General features: G+C 38.8%; 2 protein-coding genes across 4 annotated transcripts; both read right to left on the reverse strand.

The window, feature by feature from the left end:
- Positions 1-3,439: 3,439 nt before the first annotated feature.
- LOC145547520 (LIM domain-containing protein 2-like) lies at positions 3,440-14,686 on the reverse strand. Of its 3 annotated transcripts, XM_081601643.1 has the most exons (6): positions 14,523-14,686; positions 12,594-12,745; positions 11,918-11,965; positions 5,117-5,250; positions 4,099-4,263; positions 3,440-3,957 (listed from the first exon to the last, which is right to left on the reverse strand). In XM_081601643.1, exons 2-6 carry the CDS (start codon positions 12,660-12,662, stop codon positions 3,954-3,956), a joined length of 420 nt encoding a protein of 139 aa, XP_081457769.1. In that variant the 5' UTR covers positions 12,663-12,745; positions 14,523-14,686; the 3' UTR covers positions 3,440-3,953. The 3 variants fall into 3 exon arrangements, with proteins under 3 accessions (XP_081457769.1, XP_081457768.1, XP_081457767.1); XM_081601642.1 differs by lacking the exons at positions 3,440-3,957; positions 4,099-4,263; positions 5,117-5,250 and adding exons at positions 5,275-11,049; positions 13,730-13,788 and having other exon boundaries at positions 14,523-14,683; XM_081601641.1 differs by lacking the exons at positions 3,440-3,957; positions 4,099-4,263; positions 5,117-5,250 and adding an exon at positions 5,275-11,049 and having other exon boundaries at positions 14,523-14,683.
- On the reverse strand, positions 13,775-17,521 carry LOC103456558 (uncharacterized). Its single transcript, XM_081602019.1, has 5 exons — positions 17,060-17,521; positions 16,877-16,964; positions 16,421-16,780; positions 15,251-15,329; positions 13,775-13,788 (listed from the first exon to the last, which is right to left on the reverse strand). Exons 1-5 carry the CDS (start codon positions 17,185-17,187, stop codon positions 13,775-13,777), a joined length of 669 nt encoding a protein of 222 aa, XP_081458145.1. The 5' UTR covers positions 17,188-17,521.
- Between the last annotated feature and the right edge of the window lie 6,439 nt (positions 17,522-23,960).

Here is a 23,960-nt window from a genome sequence, read left to right on the forward strand (position 1 = left end):
ACATGGTTGGTAATAATATTTAACAGACTCCAATGAAACAACCAAAAAGTATTCTTCATTCTGTCCATGTAGACCTAAACTTAACATTGTGCCAAAACAAACAAACAAAAAAAGCTCCACATCAGGGCAACAGTTATACTTATAAACTCAAATGAGGGCTTATAAGTAAAATTAGCAACTGTTTGAATACAGACATGTTGGCGCTAACATGTAATACTCTTCTTTGGGTTTCATATTCTCTACTGTAAACTATCCACTACAACACCATGCACGGAAGTAATGAGTAAACCTTAGAGAAAATTCAAATGTTATTGCTAATTATTGGAGTTCTGGACTTGCACTTCGTCCTGATCTGTTAATTCTTTATTTCTATTTAGTGTTTGTCTTTAAATCTATTTTGATCAAATTTTCTTGTTTAATTTGAAGTCACCATTTTCATATTGTCATAACCTGACAGTAATTTTGATATGGATTAATATGGACAACTGTCCAGAAAAGCCTTACAGGAGAATGCACAAGATTAAATAATAATAATATATAAAAAAATAACTATCTTTCGTTTGTGTCTTGAACAACTTTAACTTTACTTTTATTCATGCATCCCTGCGTCTTGACGAAGTAGTCTCTTGGCTGCTGAGTATGGTGAGATTAGGCTCTTTCTGCTGCCAATCACACTGAGTACTACACTTAGTACTGATTGTGCATAAATGTGTAAATGTTATCATGGGAGGTCACAAAGTTTCCATATAAACATAAAATGTAACATGCAGAATAATTTTTCTTCTAAAGGCATCCACAATTAGTTACAATAGACTTTATTGGGGAAATATTTATTTTATATGTAAACAAAACAGTACAGTATTAATACTGTAGGCTGTTTAACCTTCCTCTGGTGTTAGCTTTCTCCTGCCATCTGTAGTGTTAGCGGGTCATTTTGGACCCGTGTATTAAATCAGCCATAAAATGCCCTAAAAACAATCTTTTATCATCCAATGTTTTTCTTAACTCTTGTTTAGCTGGTTGGGCTCCCTTATCCATGAAAAGATTGGTTTTAATATTTTTTTGTGGCCCCCTGGGCCTTTGTTTTAACAAAATACCCCTCGTTTTCAATGTCTAAAAAGTGGTCAAATGAACCTTAAGAGAAGAAGGCAACAAAATAATCAGTTGTTCTGTTACCTGAGTGTAACTGAGAGATATTAAAACACATTTCTTAAATGTTCAACAAAAAAAAGATTTTAATTTTAATATTATCAAATATAGCAACATCTATGGTGTTTCGGGTCATTTTGGACCCGTATATATTTACTTCAAGAAAAGGGCAAAAACAAGTCTTTTTTTCCCCACACAATAGAACTTTAATACAATATTTAACAATATGAAAAACAGAACAGTCATAAATAATAACAAATTACAATAAAACAAAGATTTGCAAGGTCAAATAAACAACCAATTGAGAAAATCACATCAAAAGAAATCAAGTACTTGTTCTATAAATACTCTGTGCAAAGAACATGCCTGTGTGTGTGTGTGTGTGTGTGTGTGTGTGTGTGTGTGTGTGTGTGTGCGTGTGTGTGTGTGTGTTTAGATGCATGTGTTGCAAAAAGTGACACTTTTAGTGTGTTCTTTACAGATATATTTGTTGCAGGTGAAGCACACTATGTAGGTTTTTCTGTCCATATTGCTAGGGCAGACCTGACACCTCTTTCTTTTTGAGCGAGGTGGTCTCACTGGCATTGTGGCTGTGGATGGAGCGCTTGAGGCAGGGCTGGCTGCTGAGGGGAAGGTGATGCTGATGCTCTTCTTGTTGCTGTGGATGTGGATGGCGTGTTTGGTGACCACTGCAGCTGTCTGACCAAGTCTGCAGCAGCTGGCTCTCGGGGCACCCGTTCCCGTTGCTCAATGTGCGGCTTGACAAGGGAATTCCCGAGCTCCTCAAGAAACATTCTCCGCTTGGTGTTTTGGGTTGAATTCCACCCTTGGTGAATTTGGGTCCACAACACAAATGCATTGTATGCAGACACATTGAGGATGTTGTAAAACACAACCATTGGCCATCTCCTGGTCATTCGCTGGCAAGTGTAGGTGGCAATCAGCTTGTCCAGATTGTCCACTCCTCCTTTGTTTTTGTTGTAGTCCAGGATGATTATGGGCTTTTTGTCACTTATCTCCATCGCTAAAATCCTGTGTGTCCTCTGCCTCATTTGCAGCAAAGATGTGATCCAAAGCTTCATTTACAGTGAATCTTCTCCTCATTGTTGCATCCTGTGAATTGGAGATGTGTACTCTGCAAGTCACCACGTCTACACTCAAATGGCTTGACAAGCCTGGAAATGTCTCCCTTTGTTTGTTCTCGCAAAAAGTCAAAGAGAAAAGCCCCTAAATGAACTTCAAGTGGTTGGAGGAAGAGGCTGTTGGTTGATTGTGTGTTTATGATTTAATTTTTGGCATTTTTTTATTGTTTTATAATCGAAAATTTTAACCGGGTCACAAATGACCCAAACACCACAAAAGTCATTTTTTTCACCAGAGCACTTTATAATTTAGTAAAAAAAAATAAATTTATTTTACTTTGTTTAAATCGAAGTCCCTGACAAAGTCAAAAAGTTTCAACGCAAAAAACAAATGTATGAAGTACTTTTATGCATGCTAAAACTCAAAACGGGTCCGTAGGGACCCTAACACCATAGGAAGGTTAATTTTTAGAAATTTTGATAAAATATTGACACAGAGACGTTGCCATGTTGTTTACTCTGCAATGCATTCTGGGTAAATGACATCCTTGGTCTGATTGCGCTACCTCAGTCCAGCCAAAACAGCCTTTTCCCTCTGAGTTCACAAAATGCTGCCAAACACATGACATGAACATGTGGTGGAAAGTTGTTTTTTTAATGCTTTTGTAATTATGTGCTGTTGATCAGCTCAATGAGAAGAACAACTTCCTGTCTTACTTCAAAATAAGAGTATTTTAACATTAGCTTGCATTTACTTGAAGGGAAAGTCTTGTACTGACGGTCAATGAGTAACCCTTTGTGGGAGAGATTTCAGTGTGATGGCAAACACTTAGGCACAATATTAATAATATCGTGTTATGTCTCAACACAAGCTTTCTTTGTACCCATATTGAAGATTATGTAACTGTTTTCAACATCTGGATGTTACAAAAAGTCAGGATATGCTTTTTTTAAAGATTGCAGATCTGTGAATCCACAGACCTCTACTACACAATAAATTACAGTAGACTGCTTGGCCAAGTGAAAGCTTGTAAAAAGTTGTAAAATATCAGCTGAGCCACGTCTCAAGACAGAACAATAAACCTGAAGGCACTGGGAGCAAAGTAACAAACCCAGTTTTAAACTGTGACAGAACTGCACAATGCAACTTAACACACTTAAACATTGAGGCAACAGTTCATAAAAGTCTCTTTGAACTGAAACACAAGGAAATTAAAATTAGATTTTATGTGGTAATTTTTTTTCTCTCTGCACCAAGTTGATAATGATTTACAGTGGTACAAAATAATCACTTTACAAAACACGTTTAACTTATTTATGAGCATTCTTCAGAAATTTGCAGAAGGAAATTAAATATGCAAAAAGTACAATGTCACTTTGGAAATCTTCGTACGTTCCCCTGATATTTTTATGTTGTTGATTATCTGGTAATTACAGGCAGTAATTGGTTTCTCCGTTATGCTCTTCCTTACTGCAATCTGCTGCTGTAGTTTTAAACCGAGAAAAGCACAATGAAACAGAATATAAAATGCATAACAGATTACAATTACATGTGTCTCAACACAATGCAAGACATTTAAAAAATAATTAGTAGATTTTATGATTTGTTGTCAAACATCAATTATTGTGCACTTTATACGCCTGTGCAATTCTGTTGCACGCCGTTGAACAAGCTGCCTCAAACATCTTCATTAGGATTTTCTGTGCTGTCATCGTCACTCATCAGCTGAGAAAACAAAGAGAGCACGGTTACAAAGATGATTACAGTGATTAACAACAAAAATGACTGAATTCATTAACACAAGCAATTAGGACCTTTTTTTTTTTTTGCCTTTTGTTGTTACTCATGTTCACATTGCAGACTCACGCCTCAGATTCATCATCCACTGCGCTGGATGAATTCTTGAACAGCCATCTGTTCTTGTGCTGAGTGTGTCCAAAGCCCTCATCGTAATTCCCCTTTCGTTTGAACAGTTGTTGGTAGTGAAATATGCAGTAGAATTCACCGTTCAAAGGTGTGTAAGTTTGCATGCTAAAAAGAAGTACAAGTTAGTAGCAAATCTAAATGCCCGCGCTACTTAGTGGTTAAAAACATTTTAACTGGAAGAGAAAACATTAAGGCGGGCAGAGTTCCCGCATGTGAAACATTGAAGTATAACATATGGTGAAGATTGCTTTAAAAAAAACAAAAAAAACATTCTTGTGAAGCATTGTGTTGTTTGCGATCTACATGACTCCTTTTCTGTTGTACTGTAATTAGCTCGCTGTAGCCTAAATGTGAACAACAGCACAGGATTTAGGGATATTTGTGTTGTTTTGCCTTTTTTCTATACAATGCTAAAGCTAACAACATTAGTTGCCATGGTATATAGTATCTGTTGCTTTTGGATACTATTTCCATCAGTCTCCCACTTATCATTGTATTGCTAAATCTGCATACAATTCAGAAGAAAGAAATGTCGTACCCCTGGCAGATTTAGGTTTAATCCTTCTGTAAAAAAAAATGCCGATTAAGAATTTTATTTTTTTTCATAAATATTTAATAAACAATATAGCATTCCAAAGAATCATTACCATACTCAATGATGAGTGGAAAACTGTTAATATCATTACACCAATCAAATGCTTATAATACATGCTGACCAGCTTTTTGACTGATGATGTATCTCCTTGCCCTCAGAGTTGAGACATTGGCCACACCAAAATCTTAATAGTATGTCCAGTTAGAAGAAACACGTCGGCTAAAATTGCATTAAACATAAACTGCCAAGGATACAACATTTGGCCTACCTGCAGTTAATGTTGGTAAAACATGGAATCAAAATAGGAAGAAGACCTGATTAAAACTGAAATAGATCCTGGTGAAACATATTTTGATATCCCACCTTAGTTTTTTCTTGCACTGTTTGCAGCAGAAGCACGTTTTGTGAAAAATATATTTGTCTGCTGTGACTTTTTCCATCTGATAAACTGGCTTCTGACAGGCCGAGCACATCTCTCGAGAAGTTGGTTGAAACTGCTAAGAAAAACGAGACTAGGTGTATTTCAAGATCGAGAGGGATTTTCACAAAAAGAATTTATTAGAAAGTTGCTGATAGAAATGTAAAAAGTACTAAAATTCAAATGCAAAGTAGAACAAAGAGAAATTGACATAATGTTGAAGCAGCAACAGTCAAAAACCTAAGAAATGCCTTCAGCAATAAACTCATAGATGATCAATCTATTTAGCACTCAAATAAGTACTTAGTAGATAAATGAATATGTTGTGAGAATATGAAAGGCAAACACTTATCTGTCCAGATACACCAAATCATTAACCTGATTTGCTGGCTGCTCAACCTCTGGATTACAACCTGACTTGTTTTGCTTTCTGGCTGCGTAGCAACGAAAGCAGAGGTTTTGATGTCTAAGACCTGTTACCAGAGTTATCTGTCCTCTCATAGTTTTCCACTGCTGTCCCTCTGATGCTGTTCCCTTCGCTGTCAGTTTGGACCTGGAGCACACTAAGCTCTCGATTTTGTTGGCTGTTAGAAGTCTGCTGCCGTCCTCCTTTCTTGGATTTTACTTTTTTACCTGGAGTGGGGCTGTTGCACGTCACTGTCTTTGTGGTTCTGAATTTTCCTTCTGGCCTCGGGTCCAACTGACACTTCATACAGATTAAAGTTTCTGGTGGCACAACCTCTGTTTCATCTGTTTTTCTTGCTGCCGACTGAATAGAAATGAATGCGGGTGAAGACGGAGGGCTTTGCCGTTGCTTTGTAGAAACCTGATCTGTGCAAGGAGCTGCTGCAGTGCCTATTGAACTGCTTCTTTGTAGAAAACAACTTTCTTCTGATTGTAGTGGCTTGGATGTGCTTAAATCAGTTTTGCTTATATTTCTAGAATGTGGTGATTCTTGCACAACCCCCAGGGATTCTTTGAGCAGATTTGATAAATTTGCGATATCTGAGTCAGACTTTAGTGTAGAAACAGAAAGAAGTGCTTTCTTAATTGTGTCCTCTATATCCTTAAGTCTAGCTAAAGTCTGCTCTTTAAGATGTATTATTTCCTCACTAGCACGCTCAAGATCTCCATAAACGTGCTCCATTGAGGACTTGCAATGTTTTTTGTCTGTTGATGACCGCGTCACTTTGTCTTTGTTTTCTGCTTTGACCTTCTTTCGCCCTGTTCTGTCCGTGTTGACGATCCAGTCAGGGACATTCTCAAACACTCTCCTGAGAGACGTCACATCGACCTCACTCGTGTCGCTTTCGATTTCTTCTACGCGACTCAGAATGCTTTGCAGTTGCTCTTGCTTTCTCAAGTGTTCAAAGATTTCCATTGCCGCAGTTACGTTTCCTCTCACAATCTCATCCATGTGTATAGACAGTCGCTGTCTGCGTTCATCATCCGTTTCCATTCTCGCTTTCTTCTCCCTCATCTCAACTTTGATGTCTTGCTTTGTGTCCTTGTAATGAGTATCTGCACTGTCAGCAGTTCTTTTACAGATGTTGGATGATAGATCAGCTCCAGTGTGGACAGTGCCATCTGCAGTGCATTCTCCTGTTGAGTGTTTTTGGGTTTTGTCACTGGACTGAAGATGTTTCACTCGTTTTGGCTTTACAGGGGCCGTCTTTTTTGATGGCACAACTTTGCCGCCGAATTTTTGCCGAGCCTCATGGAAGTTTATATGGGTTTCATCCGTTTCAGATATTATGTCAGGTGCAGATGCGTTTTGAGACATCTCTTTCTTTTCAATGTTTTCTATCTTTTGTTGTCCATTTATTTTTCTTATATCTGTTTCATTACTCTCTAAGAGCATGGTCAAACATTGCATGTCAGATTTTTCTTTTATTTGTTGCAACTTCTTTGTAGATTTGTCTACATTGTAGTTTTCATGATGATCCAATGACTTATTGGTAGTGTCTTCTTGACCTAAAAACAATGTTGTTGCTGATGGCTGGGAAACCTGACAAAACATTTCTTCAGTTCCCATAGCACTAATTTTGTGTTCCTCTGGATGCCTAGTAGCAGATGACTGACTTACTTCTTGTTTCTCTTTCAAATGTTCAGGTTTAGGTGGAATTGGTGGTTTGGGGCCAGTGACTCCTTTGCTTTTTGTGGACACAACACCTTGAGTAGGTCTGTTATGGGTTTTGATTGGATGTGGGGGATCTGCATTTGCCACATTTACTTCTTGGTTTAGTAATTCTTTAGTTAGGCATGGATGCTCTGCCTTTACCACATTCACTTGCAGCTTTGCTGGATCTTCAGTTGGATGTAGAGGCTCCACATTTGCCACAGTTGCTTCTTGGTTGAGTGGCTGTTTAGGTGGGTATGAAGGCTCCACATTTGCAACAGTGGCTTCTTGGTTGAGCAGCTCTTTAATTGGACATGGAGGCTCTGCATTTGACACAGTCACTTGTGTGTTCATTAGTTCTTCAGTTGGGTGTGGTGGTTCCACATTAACCACAGTTACTTCTTGCTTGGGTGGTTCTGTAGTTCGGTATGGAGGCTCTGCATTTGCCACAGTTACTTCTTGTGTTACTGGATCTTTAGTTGGGTATGGAGGCTCCACATTTGCCACAGTCATTTCTTGGTTTAGTGGTTCTTTAGGTGGGTGTGGATGCTCTGCATTCACTACAGTCTCTTCTAGGTTTAGTGTTTCCTTGGTTGGGTGTGAAGGCTCCACAGTCACTTCTTGGTTGAGTGGTTCTTTAGTTGGGCATGGAGGCTCTGCATTTGACACAGTCTTTTCTAGGTTTAGTGTTTCTTTGGATGGGTGTGGAAGCTCTGCCTCTGGCGAAGTCACTTCTAGGTTTAGTAGTTCTTTAGTTGGGCATGGAGGCTCTGCATTTGACACAGTCACTTGTGTGTTCATTAGTCCTTCAGCTGGGGGTGGAGGCTCCAAATTTGTCACAATTACTTTTTGTGTCTTTGGTTCTTTAACTGGGTGTGGAGGCTCTGCATTCACTACAGTCACTTCTAGGTTTAATGGTTCTTTAGCCAGGAGTGGAGACTTTGCATTCATTACATTCACGTCTACGTTTAGTGGTTCTTTAGTTGGGTGTGGAGGTTCTGCATCTAACAAAGTCACTTTTAGGTTTAGTGGTGATTCAGAGGGGTCAGAAGGCTCTGCGTTTGATGCAGTTACATGTAGGATTAGTGGGTCGTCAGTTAGGTGTAGAGGCTCAGTATTTGCTTTTTTTGGGTGTGGAGGCTCCACATTTGCCACTGTTACTTCTTGGTTGGGTGTTTCTGGCTTCTGTTGTCCTTGATTTGATTTAGGCTCAGCCGAAAAGCAAAAGTCTGTAGGACTGTGCTTTTGAACATAACTTTGTGAGTTTTTCTGATACAATTTGTTGGACTGTCTGTATATCATAGCTGCCCTAATGTCTCCTCTTGTCACATTAATATTAGACTTCTCCAAGGAATCCAATGCTGCTTGTATTGTGCCCTGACAACAAACCTCTTCTTGTTGTTCAGGTGCTGCTTCTGAAATTTGTTCAGGAACGAAAGAAATTTTAACATTTTCATTTTTAGCTAATTCTCTAAATCCTTCATTAATTTTGTTGCAAGTCTCAGAGGTATGCTCTTTCATAGAACTGGCCTCTTCACTGACCGTTTCTGTGTATTTGGGTAGCCAGTCTGATTCAGGTGCTGAGAAAATTCCTTCAACTAATGGAGATTTATTACTTTTTTCTAAGCATGATTCCACTTTTGTGCTTGAGATTTCTTGAGCTGATTCTGCTTCTGCTCTTGACAATGATACAATGGGTATTTCAAACAGTTCTTCTGTGTTGGCTTCTGCTATTTCAGCTTGTTGAACCCTGTTTTGATTCTGATGTTCAGAATTTGCCAGAACGTCTATAAGCCCTTGACCGAAGCAAGCATTACAACTATTGTTGGACTGTGGAAACAAGAATGCCCCCGTATTGCATTCTATAGGAGACTGACTTTTTCCAGATGACACTGCAGAAGATTTGACACATTTACAATGACTAGGACCTGTTCCTTCAGAGAACATGCCTTTTAGTCTTTTTACATCCACTTGGATACACTCTTCAGATGGATTACTTATATGGTGACAATGAGATTCATCATCCAGTCTGGCAGCTGCTTCACTTTGACTATGTTCAGTACTGTGAATGGTTTGTTCGTCATCATGAAGTGATCTTAAATACTCCAAGTCGCCCTTTTCGATGCAACTTTTGAACAATTTTACATTGGCCCTAATTGACCCTGACCTGGCTTGGTCTTGACTGCTCTTTGGAACTGAGACTGTTTCTGCCTCAGGTTCATCATGACCTGCACTGTTTGGAGGGCTGTAGCTCTTCACATCTTCTTCGTCAAAGTACTTGTAGAGGGAATAAACAATGACTTCTGCACCGTTTCTGGCGTCTTCTTGAATGATCACCCCTTTTCTCAGGGAGTTGTCCTGATTGAGGATATCCTCAACCAACTGAACTACATTGGCAGTTTTTAACTCAGCATCTTTGTTTGCACTGAATCTATGCTGGTGAGCCAGTGCATCCACCACTGTGGCCTCCATAAACCCTTTACTATCTTCCTTAAGGTAAATCATCTGAGGTTTTAGGTTTACCCGCGGTAGCAGCTGGACTATAAAATTTTGTGCACCACCTTCAGCCACTTTGTCGTATTTTATCTCAGGTCCCCTGTCCGACATTGTGAACTGTGACTTTTTAGCTATCATTGTCTCGTTAACCTCAATAATTGCCCCATCTGAGTGAATGGCTTTCACACAGTGGAGGAAATTTAACGTTTTTTTGATATTTTCCACCAGCGTCTCCATTTCATCCTGATTCTGATGTCTAATTTTATCAAATGGCATTGATTCAAACAGGTGTGCTCTGTTCTTTACGTTGGCAATCGGATAGTCTTCACTTACTGCAATGCTTTGATTTTGAGTGTTTGATGCATGGCTTAAAAAATTCTCTCTTTCTATGTTAGAGGAAATAAAGGGGTTATTTTGGACAAGTGCTGCGCTTGTTTTTATTATTTCTATTTTTCTTTCTGATTCAGTAAAACTTATGAAACTCCCCTCAAGTGGGAGACCTTTACAGGGAATTGCTGCTTCACTGCGAGAAAAGTCACTTTCTGTACTTTCACCAACAGCACCAACACACAGCTTTTGTTCTTCTAAATTCATGTCCCCACTTTTGTTATCGCCTTGTGTGCTGTGAGAAGAAGATATTTCAGGTGGTTGGTTCAAAACCATAGGAACATTCCCCTGAATCTCATCTGGCTTTACAGTGTGTGAATGTTTATTCTCAGATACCTTTCTGGTAGCCTTAACATCTATTTTTGCCACCTGTTCCTCTACTTCTTTATTATAATTTGATGTTAAGTCAGGAGATTTATCACTTGTCATCATCTCTTCACAACTCTTAGTGTAAAGTTCATCTTTTAGCCCTTCCAAAACATTTGATATTTTCCGATAATCCTGTCTTTCCACCGCTCCCTCTTCTAAATAGATATTTTTGGTGCTGTAGCTGCTGCCACGGTTTTCAAATATCAAGCATCTTGAAAGAACCTCTCCCTCATATCCGGTTTCCCCACCAGACTCTGATTTAGAGCTCAACACTTCAGCAAACTCCTCATTCACAACATCATCCAGCATCTTTATCTCTGGGCAGGTATGCTTCAGGAGCCGTCTCAGCTCGTTTTTCTGTCGTTGCTGGAATATCTTTTCCCTGGAGAGTTGGGAAGACATCAGCTGTTCAGAATGTCCCTCAGCGATGTCTTCAAGTCCCTTTTCAGGCTCTTCTTGGGGCTGTGGCGGATGGTCATCTTTTCTTTGTTCAGAGTCTTCATCCATCTTAGAGGAATAAAGTGCGGGTCTTACAAAAGCCATCTTTTTTGATAGCGATGACGATTAAATGAAAGCCATGCTCCAGAGGAAGGGTTAGGGAAAAGGCAAACATGTCACATAAAAGGGAGCTGCGTGTTATCACCGGATTCAGGCATGAATGCATACCATTCAACAAGCCAGGTGTCAATGGATTGGGAAAACTCCAACATAGGGGAAAAAAAAAACTTGCATTGCAATAACAAATGAAGCCACAGAAGGAATGAAGTGCTGATCAGCAATAACATTATGCCATCCAGATTAGTGGCATTATTGATTAGCCCATGCCGTCGTCTTTCATTACTCCTGATCCTGTTCTTGTTGGTGCTTCAGTGATGGACATGGATCAGAATAGGCAAGCTGACTGTTCTGCAGCTAAGCAGCCCCACACTCCAAACACTATGATGTGTATTTAGAGACCTTTCAATAAGCATTAGTGCTTGAAGGATTGGATGATGGATAGTCTTCTCTCCCCATGTGCATCAATGACCTTTGACCGCCCAGTCTTGCCATCACAATTTGGCCCTGGCTAAATTCACTGAAACCCTTGTACTTGCATGTTTTTCTAAATTAATTTAATCTCAGTTATCTTAATGTTATGCCTGGTCAGTGAACATATGCGGAGTGACTGACTTTCCAGATAATTTGTATTCAGTCAATTTGTATTCATTCAAAAGCAACTGTGCGATTTTCATCAGTCAGGTCAAGCAGTCGGCAGTCAGTAGGGAAAAATAACACTAGGGAATTGGATTGTTACTGTGACAATGTAAATGGACCAATTCCACCAACCACATCATCACACAACGACAACAAAACATCTGGCGATGGTCTGCTTTACCTTAGTTAGCTTGGTCCACTTTCCCGAATCTCGTGGTTGAGCATGATCCTGAAAGGAAACAACACTTATGTGTTAAACAAAACGATTCCTCTGCCAGATGTTACTTGTGACCATTGTACCCCAAGAAAACATTCGGTCATGGTTACTTGCCAGACACTCAACAACTTAAAAAATTATAGTATCAACTGCAAAATAGAGCTTCAATGATATTTCTTTTATAGAAATAGTTAGGATTCATCCCTACGGAACAAACTCACTCATAAAATTTTTTTTTTAAATGTCCTGACAGTCAGATGGTGGCAAAGTGTTTCGAATTATTATCCTTGGTATATCTTCACAGTAAGACTTGACACAGTTGTGACGATTTCTTGACTAAGGAATTTTACACATTTTCAACAGGATAGCCAAATTATTATTTTTGATTTTATTTTGTCATTCATTATGTCTTTTATAATGACAGTTTCCATAAATATGGAGTGAAATGTAGAATTTTGTGTTTCTTTCACAAAACTCTACATTTATGTCACATAAACATATAATGTTTTTAGGGAAGATATGCAAAACGACTGGATGATATTAAGCACAGAGTATGATGTTGATTCAGGTCTATGACTAAAACTAGTTTAGTCTGACCTGGATGAAAAAGAACAAACAAACATATAATTAACAGACTGACCTTTTCCACTTTAGAAGGCTTGTTTGCTGATTCCTTATTTTCCACTTTTGACATATAGAGAGCAGACATAGCTTTGACCGAGACAGACAGTATCTCTTGGGTTTGGTTGAAAGAGCTGTCTCTGAAGTCAGCAGCTGACCTCCTCTTTTCAACTGCAGAGACATTAGACGTGTAAGCTTGAAACTTTAACACACATTGTGCTTTGCATGAGGGGGGGGGGGGGGGGCAAAGGCCTGGTGAGCGATGCAATTGAGTAAAGAGGGTTTTAAACAGTGAGTCATCTGCTAACATAATGCTTAATTCTCCTGTGTTAATGTTCACGTCAGCACTGTGTTTGTTATCAGGTACTAATTTAGGGTCTTGCTCAGAGTTTTTTCCTGAGCTGATATTTACCAGCTGTCATGTGGCTGAGTTATAAATGTATACTTGTGGTGGAGCAGGAAAGATACCTGACTCCACTGATACACATACTGACAGTTAGAGCACGAGTGAATCCCCACAGCTAAACAAGGAGTGCAGGCTTATAGTAAATTCACTTTGTTAGGGTGAAAGCAATGAGGCTGTCCAAGCTCTCCAACCTCAAAGACTTGGAGCTGATTGCCAAAGATACATTTCCGGATAACCAGTAAAACATGAAAGAGACACAAATTATAAGAAGCTGTGATGCTAATAATTTTTTTCTATTGGAAATTGAGACATTTATAACTACTTTAACATGTTCATTTAAAAAAAAATCTGGCAAAAAAAAAGTATGTTTTTTTGGAACTGCTTTACATTATTTAATTATCTTTGGAGACAAACTTTTCTCATTTCTTGTCAGAAACAAACTTCTAGAGAAAAATGATTTTAAATCGAAATTGCCAAGTGGTGCGAATAGTTTTAGCCTAAACTATGCATATCACGCTATAGTGGATCCCTGCCTATTTGCAGTTCCTTATTCACAAATACACCTGTTTGTAGACCTTTTTGTGGAATGTATTGCTAAATTATTTGTGGAAAATTAGCCTATTTGCATAGTATTTTTGAGGAGCAAAAATATTCAAAACTAATGCCTAAACGGTGCTACTCGACAAATCACACACTCTCCTCCCCAACTCAGTTCCTCCAGACTAGCGGCAACAGCAATTAGCAAATACCTGGTGCAACTGTGCGTCCGCTGAGCTTGTCAGACAAACTGCTTCTCAGTGCCTCTCTCCTAAGGATGGTTGGAATTGGTTTAATGGACAACAAAGGATTATTTGCTGAAGGGGGGATTGCCACTGTAGGTCTAGGAAGATGTTAAAGGCACAGAGGCCAAGTCCAAGCCATCAGATGCAAAATCAAATTTCTTTTTAGTTTTTGGTACATGCAGCATTTTCATAACAACTGAAGGCAACATACTTATTTGATTGCAATATAAAATGGCTCCATGTTCCTGGAAAAATAAATAATACTCCCAAACCCCCAAACCTTTAAGCAAATGTGAGAAAAAGTTGTCTCTCCGAGAGTCTGCTGTTAAAAATATTTCAAAAGATCCCATTTAAAACTGGATATGTTTTGTATATAATCATTACAGGTTGCTACCTTGAGGTTGAGAGCTGTTTTTTGTGGTACTTTTCCCACATTTTATCCTGTTGAATCATATAGGTTATATTGAGGGCTTAGGCGGCAAGCCAGCATAAATTAGCTCATAAGTGTCACGTTGCGAGGAAATGATACATGGTCTTGAAAAATAAAAAATGGAGCAGTGTAGCGTGCATTTGTCTTCAGTCCTCTCTACTGTGTTTTTCCTATGTAAAACCCAGACCAACCATTTGCCTTCAATATTCAAGTCAGAGTTAAGTGGCCTAACAAACAAAACCAAAGGCAGATAATCTCCAAGTAAGTGATAATTAAAAGACTTAGGAATGCATGGAGATCTATTCAATAATAATAATGCTTCATACTCACAGAATATGAAGAAGGTGTGATTCCTTAGATCCTATCTTCTGAGTTTTTCTAGTAATCTGAATAAAATGTCCTAGATATATTTTTGCTTTGCGTTATCAAAGAAAGTGTCAGCCTGGCCGTGTCGCTCCTTCGTTCTGGGTCATCTGTCCTGGAGACAGCTGACCGTTTCACCCTCCTATACTTATTCAGGACTTGCTGCTTGGCAGCTATTTCTGTCCCACTCTGAAGTGACCCCGTGTTTTCCACACAAGGTTTAGTCAATCACAGCATTTGCGTAGTCACCGTGTGGATATCCCACATCTACATAGATGCATTCAGCTTCAAAGACATTTTTTTGTTTTAAATGGAAGTGGATTACTTCGGTGTCTGTGCATTTTGATTTAAATGGAGATGGAACACACCCACAATGCATGAGCAAACAATGTGAAAACCAATTTCTTTCTTATCAGCTGGATTTTGACCTGAGTGCGTAAATTATGCATCCGCTTGTCCGTGGTTTAATTGCAGTCATATGTAGGGTGTTGCTGAGTTTTGCTTTTTTGTTGTCAGCCTTTCTTTCATTCCTTTATCTTACACCTGATTAGCAAAGAGGTACAAGTTTGACCTCAGCTGCACCATTATGGGTAAAACACTTGGAACATTTTACTGATTTCTGGATTTACTGAGCTGGGGTTTTCATGGAGAAAACTTTGATAAATCCTAACAAAAAGATGTTATGTGAAACTCACCAGCTTCAGATGCTGCAAGCTTTTCAAAATCAATGCCCGCTATTGTTTTGTTCCTCTCTGTCTGGGTCTGATTCACCACCTGGAGAGAGAATAAAGAAAGCATCACTGCTAATAAGTGGCCTTCCAGTCTGTCTGGTGTCAAAACCAAAGCACTGCTGATTAACTGGATGTGTTATCATCTTTTTTAAGTCTAAAGAAATAGTTCCAGCCACGGCAGAAAGTAGAGCACTTTCTGAAAAGCTTCAAATGCATCTATGCATTAGCGACTATGTAGCAGTGTCTGCAAGCTGCTTTTGATATTTCCTAAGCTTAATCTTACTTGTTTGGAATAACCTACTGAGTACTTGCGCCACAATTAGCTTTATTTTGATAGGTTAACAAAAGGATTCAGGAACATTAAGTGGTTCATCTAGAGATCAGTCAATAATCCCTTGTTCAGCTCTGAACAGAGAAATGTGTTTTTTTAACTCCTAATATGTTAATTACATCGAAGCGGGAAAATTCAAATATTTTCAGTCTACAGATGCTTCAACAAACAGCCTGTATTTTGATGCTTGTTTTATGATGTTGATATTAGATAAATATGTGCTACTCTGCTCATTACTTTCTTTTCAGTTGGATTCAAAAGAATTTGCAGGACATGTTTCTCTTTTATATGTTGCAGTTCTTTGATATCAAAATCCTTTGGTCAGACACTCAACGTAAAGCTATTATCAGTATCAGAAGAGCTTGATTGGATCACTTATGACTTAAGTTTGTTGTTGCTTTATTCTTGCAAATTCTGCAAGCAAAGGTATTGACTGCCAGACAACAATGCAAAATATAACTCAAAATCCATCCCAAAGGTACAGTTATGCTCAATCCTTTCGTGGAAGGTCTTTTTTTTCTGGGACTGGAACCATCATTTGGTGAATATGTTATATTTCCTGACAGTTTTTTTTTAAAATTGCACCTACTCTTCTGTAACTTCATAAATATATCTGTGGGTGCAAAGCGAAGAAAGGACAGCTTTTACAAATGAAAGATGTATGTTTCTTAAACTTCCTAAATGTAACACACATAGCTTCATACACAAACCTAAACAAGAGGAATAAACCTAATTTAGCTGGATTTCTAATGGTAGTTAGAAACACGCACAACCAAAGAAACATAGCTGGGTTATGTAAATACCTTTTGAGTCAGAAAATCATCTTTTGGCTCCTTTTTAGTTTTCTTTTCAGCAGGTTTTTTCTGCGCCCCTGCAGCGCTCTGCACATCCTCAGCCTCTCCGTTCACCACTGGCTCGTCCACAGCGTGACCTAAAGCCACGTTTCCAGTTTTAAAACTGCTCTTAGGTTTCAGCTTTGCCGTCGCCTTCGACTCAAAAACAGCCTTCAAGGCCTCTATGGAGCTGCCAGTGGTGTTTTGGAGGCTACCCACTGATCTACTGCGGGTCAGGGTGGCAGTGGACCGAGCTCTCTCCCGCTCTTCATTTCTCTTCATCAGGGACTCCAGATGAGTCTCCCTACTGTGCAGGGGAGATGAAGTCATCTGAAAAAGATATTTACAAAAAACAAACAAAAAAAAAAAACAGCGGTTAGGACATGACTGAAGCAATTATTTTTCTCAAGTAAATCTCTAATTTACCTCCATTAGTGGTTTCTTTGTAATTCCTTCAACATTATTCTCTGCCGCAGGTTGACTTGATGTGCCTTTTTTCACTGTAGTTTGATACCTACACCATTATCAAATTTAAAATTCTTTTTTTAACATATCATTGCATGTTCAGTTATCACAGAGACAAAAAAGAGTTGATATTTTTTTTTATACCTGGCCACTAACTGGGACACAGATATTGTCCTGTCCTGCAGTCCTGCATCTGTCCAGATCGCCTGGTCAGACTGCGAGGGGAGACTCTTCAAAGACTGGCTGCGCCTTAGATCCTTTTCCCACTCCATAGTCGAGTCAAAGCTGGCCAGGTCTCTCCAATCGTATTCAAGCACTTGTCAAACAAAAAATGAATGATTTATCAGCAAAGCACCACATTTCTGCAGTAGTCAGAAAGTCTGCAGATAATTTGCTTCCACCGCCTCTCACCTTTAGTTTGCATTTTAAGTCTGTTTTCACGTCATTTTATGAAAAAATACAGCCACATTAATAATCTTAATCTCAAGAAAGAACATCATGCCATTTACCATGTTTTTCCAGAGGATATTTTTAATGAATGGTTTACCTTACAGATGTCATGTAGTGCCTGTTCCCCGCGACAGCCTGATAGAGATACTTCCGCAGCATCATAAGACCTGCACATGATAACAGGCGTTTTTGGAGCAAAGTCCTTTTACTTCCTTATTGCCTCTACCTGTGTAGATTGGATCTGTAAATCTGTAAATATGTACAACTTTGACCGGAAACTTCTGCAAAGTAGAGATAGACTAGCTTGTATGAACCAATATGGGCATTTTTTTTAATGATCTGCCTACATGTAAAGGTATGTGTACATATATAAATATTAAACTGTGAACAGCCATAGCTCTGGGTGTCGGCAATTGCTGCCAAAGGTGGATAAACAAATTACTAAGCAAAGGCTATAAATACATATGTAAACGTGTTTTGTTGGTTTTCTGTTTTTAATATATTTGCAAAAATCCCCCTAAAAAGATTTTTCCACATTCACTGTCTACAAAAGACAGATGGAAAGGTTTTGTGAAGAGGACCAGAGTGGAATAACGTCACCATGTCTTGGTGCAGGAGTTTGTTACTGGCTTCAGTTGGGATCTTTATGAGGTCTTTTAATTCCTTTTGTCTTTTTGTTTTGGGTTTGATTTGCATATTTCCCAACCAAAACCCTTTAATAACTGGAGAACCAGTCTACTTCCTGAATGATGCGAAGCCTGGACATTCTCATATTGTTTATACTAACATATAATTGCAAGCTGATTGTGCCACCTTCAGGCATGTGAAAATTATACCCGGTTGTACAATCCTTCTTGAGGTCTACCCTCCTATTGCTGGTGTTTTATTAGATTTCATTAGATTTTCCTGACAGCCAAAGTGTTCTGGGTGTTGCATTAACATACATCCATATGTGTGCTTTTATTTACCCCAAGTGTTAAAAGCTACGTTGTCTTTGTGCATGTAAACTTTTGATTCTACTATCAGCTTTTGCAGCCCTTCCTAAGATCAAAACAGATGTGTCATTGGACCACATGGCCTATAAAATCATTGCTGCTGTATGCAAAAAGTAAATGTGGAAATCTTTTCCTGCAATAAAATCTCTTCTAAGTAACTTTCTTGTAATAGATTTGACGATTTCAACAACCTCTCAAAGGGTTCCTAGTTCCAAAAGTACAGGACAAATGTCTGCGTCTGTTTCTGCAAGCAAGCAGCCAGGAGGAAGTTTCGTCTCCACCCTTTAATTCCAGGAGCTCTTTACCCCGAGGGGTGAAATAAGAACAAGAGGAAGGTCTGCTTCCTCATTTTGCCGACAGCAGACCAACTAACACATAAGAAAACATTGTACCCAGTGGAATCAGAAGCGAATTCAGCTGTAGTGGAACATCAGGTAAATTGTGTCTGGACAGGTAAAACCTCATCTCAGCCTTGCCTTCAAGATTGCATGACATGATTTTGATTTGCTTCCAAGAGAATTCCTCAGATTTGCTCTAATTTTCAAGGCGGGGATAAATCTTTTATTTTTATCTTGTCCCAAATGAGTTAATGTCCCAATACACATAATTCACCCCATACTTTAATAGCAAGCTATATTTATAACCCCTTTCTTTTTCACAGTGTAACGCTGAGTTAGACTAAACATTTTCCTCTTGAGGAGTGAATGCTGGAAGTCAGTGACCAGATGCAACCTGCTGGCCTTCCTTCCATAAAAACCTTTTTAACCAATTTCAATAACAGATTGAGCTTGACTGCATTTCTTGATAACTAGGATCAATTTGGAATAAATGTGCTTTATCTGAAATCTATTTTGTAACACGTCTTAAAACGTGGGAGGATTTGTCCTGACAGAACCGCAGTAGCAGGTTTGTCAACAGCAATGCTAGTAAACAACTTTTCACCTCTGCTTGCAACTTTTCTGCAGAATTGAGATAAGGGCTTTGTGAAGGTCACAGCAAAACACTGATTTTCTTGTCCTTAACTAATTTGATCACCGATTCAGTATCAGGGTCAATGTCCATTTGAAGACCCTTTTCCATGCGAGCCTCATCTTCCTTGTTGATGTAATGAAATGTTGTTTCAATATTTCCACATTATATATATTTTTTCTCATTGTGTAATCCGTTATGTGCATTAGCATCTCCTGCAGCAAAACATCCCCAAATCATGACACCACTGCACTTCAAAATTAAGGATGTGCATCAAAAATAAATCAAAATGCGAGTCACTTAACAAAAATTATTGTGATATGTATGTAAAAATATAACTTATGGCATTTAATGCATATGAATAATTTTGGAAACTTTAGAGCAGGGGTGTCAAACTCCAGTCCTGAAGGGCCGCTGTCCTGCAGTTTTTAGATGTGCCACAGGTACAAAACACCTGAATCAAATGGCTTAATTACCTCCTCAGTTCTCCAGAGCCTTGCTAATGACCTAATTATTCTATTCAGGTGTGGTGCAGCAGAGGCACTTCTAAAAGTTGCAGGACACCGGCCCTCGAGGACTGGAGTTTGACACCCCTGCTTTAGAGTGTAAAAAATGCCTATATGCTTATTTATACAGTTTACATACATATCTGTACTGAGGTGAGCGCATGAATATGAGTCAAATAAGTGACTAATGGTTTAACATGCAAGTACTGTTTTCTTGTTGATTTCAATGTTGTTCCATCACTTTGATGAAACAAGTCTTTTAATTTGGGGTTTCTTTCCACTTGAGGGCAGTAGAGCACCCTTAAAATGTATTAATTGTCATAATTTTATTATTTCCTCATGTTGATAAGATTTTAAATGTGCAATTTTTTTGCAGCAAGACATAATTCAGTTATGCATGATACGGCTCTCCAAATTCATGAATGAGAGATTTTGTTGTTGAAATTCAACCAACATCTTTCTGAGGCATTGCCAGCATTGTAGCACTTAAAGTAAGTGTATGTGCTTTTGTCTTTGGCACACAATATTTGTTACTCCCCTTTTGGTCCTTTTTGCTGTTAATCAGTCTTTAGACAAAGCGAGAGCGAGAGCAACAGTAGCAGTAGCAGCAGCAGCAGCAGCAGCAGCAGCAGCAGCAGCAGCAGCACACACCCCTGGGGCAAAAACCAAGAGAGTCAGCCTGGCTGCTTCCCCTCCCTCTCTCCTTCTTCCTCCCTCCTCTTCCTCCTCCTCCTCCATTCTCCTGCCCCTCCTTAAGCTTTTCAAACCAGCTCCCGTCTCTGTCTCTAAGGCACTGGTGAGATGAAAGGGAATATGCAATGCGCTCTGTCTGACTGTAAACTGGGCACCGTTATTAGGGGGAACTTTACAGGCCACGTCTGCATTTACAGCACAAGTCCTGTGTTTATGAAGAAGGTTAGTGGGGAGTCTGAGGGCAAGTTAAACAGCAGTAGATCTGACTCCAAGATTATGAAGAGTTGCATGAAGAAAAGCACAGTGTTTATGCCTCCTGCATGAGGATCCCTTTCTTGAGTGAATAACAATGAGGATAGAAGGGCCACCTTTTCCCCAGCAGGGGGCGATAGAGACCACTACAACAAGGCTTAGTGTTTTTTAACCACACTGGGGTTATGTGGGAACATTATGCTGAGGCTATCCAAGGCCAAATTATGTTCTTTAAAAGTTACCAAAATAACCCAGAACAGAGAGCAGTCAGAACACAGGCAGGGCGGTTAAGGATGATATTGTCAAAGTGCAGAGTGCAGTTCAAAACTTCTGAACGCAGGAACATTTTTTTTTAGGACTTTGGAGTAAATATTTAATAGTGTCTAAATGCTGCAGCATAGCAGTTTGTTTTTGACATTTAAAATAATACAGGAGGTAAAATAGGACGCCTGTTTGGCTTTTTCAGAACATGTGATGCTGGTTGGTTGGATGTGAGCAACAGAAACACACCTCACAAAGCCAGCAGTCATGAGGAGGTCGGAGTTGGACGTATGCATGCTTCGTGACACATGCACGGACAGTGGCTGCGTGACTCAGCAGCAGCACTGTGCATGCTTGTGTGTGTGTGTGTGTCTCTGTGTGTGCATGATTCACTCTGCTACTAAAAATGATACTGTCCAACATGTAATTGGGGTAATCTAGGTGGTGATCGTTCAGATCCTGTCTGAGATTAAATGAAAACAGGCTTGGTGTTGGTGAATGCAGTAGAAAAACATGATTCATTCAATAAGTTAGCGCTAGCTGCTAAACACTTTGTGACGCTATTCAGCTCACCTGCAGTTTAGAGGTCGCACATTATTTTTGGCACGTGAAGGAATATGTTATCCATTTATCGCACCTGTTCTGACCAGCTCACATGGATACCAGGAGGAAGCCACCATTGTTAAAATGTCCCAGACTAGACATTAACCTGCACAGGTTACATTTTAGCCACACTACTCCTCACTGTTTCTCAATTTTCTTTTCAGGTTTAAGATGATGACAATGCAAAATCCAACATGTGCCTTTTTATCCAGCATGCTCTCACCTTCATATTGTTATAGAATTTTGATATAGAATTTTATTTCAGGAATGTCTCAACAGCTTTGCAAAATTCTTCCTAACAACCCAGAGGGAGTAATGTCCAATATGCTGTACTTCTTAGGTTTTGGTTTTATTCGTTAAACAAGATAAGTTTATAGGACGTAACACAACACCATGTGTGAATCCAAAGTCAAGCAATAGTAGACGCATTCAGTTTCTCAAACCTTTTCACGTTTGTTCACATTGTGATGACAAAGTTAAATGTATTTTATTGAAATACTTATGTGATAGTCTGACAAAGTATTGCTTACGTGTGAAGATACACGGCTTTTCAAATTTTTATGAAAATAAAAAAATATAAAATGTGTGGTGTACATTTGTTTTTAGACCCCTTTACTCTAACAGCTCTAAATAAAACGGAGTACAATGGTCCCCATGGAGGTACATATACCTTCATGTTAATCTTTCCATTTCAGCCCTGGCTATATGTTCAGGCTTTGTCTCTTGTTGGAATGGGGTTCTACCCACAGCATGATGCTACCACTGCCGTGTCTTATGACAGCAGTGGCAGATTCTATTTAGTAATTAGTTAATTCTTGATGAAACCTGGTTGCACCAAAGTGGTTTAATGGACCTCTAATTAAAATGAACAACACACTTTAGATTATTTTAGCAAAAGATGTTGAAATTGTGTCTTCTTCGTTCCACTTCATAACCTTGCACATGTTTGTGTTGGTCTATTACATACGATTATGATAAAATGCATCAAAATTTGTGGTTCACATGACACAAAACAAACAAACAAACAAACAAACAAACAAACAAACAAACAAAAAAAATATATATAAATATATATATTATTATTTTTTGTTTGTTTGTTTGTGTCATTTGAACCACAAATTTTGATGCCTTTTATCATATATAAAAGGCATCAAAGTACTATATATATATATATATATATATATATAGTACTGTAAACCACCGTGTAATTAAAAACATCTATGCCTTTGGTTCAATTATGGCTGTTACATATTTGTGGCTACATAAGTACAAAGCACTGCAGAGTGGATTTGGAAAATTAGGTAAAAAAACATTTTTTCATGACATTCAGTGAACTCATTTACATGTACTGCTGCTTATGCCTGTGAAAGTTTCAGAGGATATTGTGGTTGCAGAGTCAGTATCTGACAGCGAGGTTTCAATGTCGCTTTTCACCTGAACTTGTAGGATGAAAAAGACAATTTGCAAAGTAGTTGGCTGTCGCAGTTTTGCTGAATAATCACTGAGCATCCAGACGGAAGTGTCAGATCAGATAAAGCCTGTAAAAGGAAAAAAGAAATCACTTGGTGCTTTTCTACACAGTTCGTTCAAGTAAGCAGTGAGAAATGCGTAAAAGTATACATTTAAGGAGAATTCTTCATGTCCTTCCTTTCCGTCTTCTTTCTCCACATGGCTTGTTCCTTAAGCAGAGAGAAGAAAAATGAGTGGGAGTAGAGTGAAAGCAGTGAGGAAAAGGTGTGTACATTTATTATTTAGCTAAATCAGGGGAGAACTTTGCAGAAGCCACGTTTTTGGAAGAAAATCACCAAGCTTAATTTGCACAATAAGCATCAACACTAATCATGCGGCCTGCTATAGAAGTATTCCAACCAAACTGTTTACGTTTGTCACATTATAACACAGGCTTCTTTTACATTTTATTAGGATTTTATAGACAAAAAAAAAATCGAGTGGTTGCACTAAACAAAGTTAAATGCAACTTTTTCCCCCCAGAGGTCAACCGTATTCATAAGCGGAGTTTAGCTGAGTGTTCTTTAATCTCCGTATAAAATTGTTCTGCGAATGCCTCAGGAGTTTGTTTGAGAATGTTAGTGTAAAAACTGCATCATGAAGTCCAATGAACGCAGCAACCAGGTCAGGGATGACGTGAAGGATGGTGAAACATGATTGTGTTTTAAAACAATGTCTTCTCACACCCTTTGTATTGGTCTGTCAACTGGAATCTAAACACATTTAATGATGTAACTTGACAACACATGGAAGAGCACATGATGTCAATAACAACAGATTGCATTGTGCGTGTACAAAGAAATGCTT

This window comes from Poecilia reticulata, chromosome 20 (genome assembly GCF_904066995.2).
Source record: "Poecilia reticulata chromosome 20, P_reticulata-male-v2, whole genome shotgun sequence".
In the NCBI taxonomy this organism is placed as follows: domain Eukaryota; kingdom Metazoa; phylum Chordata; class Actinopteri; order Cyprinodontiformes; family Poeciliidae; genus Poecilia; species Poecilia reticulata.

What these genes read in the sequence shown, in the direction of transcription:
- LOC145547520 (XM_081601641.1), bottom strand. Translation starts at nt 12,662, where the DNA reads ATGTCTGCTCTCTATATGTCAAAAGTGGAAAATAAGGAATCAGCAAAC. An exon ending in AGCCTTCTAAAGTGGAAAAG is followed by an intron (nt 11,966 to 12,593) that starts GTCAGTCTGTTA and finishes GTTTCCTTTCAG; the next exon opens with GATCATGCTCAACCACGAGA. An exon ending in AGTGGACCAAGCTAACTAAG is followed by an intron (nt 11,050 to 11,917) that starts GTAAAGCAGACC and finishes TATTCCTCTAAG; the next exon opens with ATGGATGAAGACTCTGAACA.
- LOC103456558 (XM_081602019.1), bottom strand. Translation starts at nt 17,187, where the DNA reads ATGGAGTGGGAAAAGGATCTAAGGCGCAGCCAGTCTTTGAAGAGTCTC. An exon ending in CAAAGAAACCACTAATGGAG is followed by an intron (nt 16,781 to 16,876) that starts GTAAATTAGAGA and finishes TATCTTTTTCAG; the next exon opens with ATGACTTCATCTCCCCTGCA. An exon ending in ATGATTTTCTGACTCAAAAG is followed by an intron (nt 15,330 to 16,420) that starts GTATTTACATAA and finishes TTCTCTCTCCAG; the next exon opens with GTGGTGAATCAGACCCAGAC.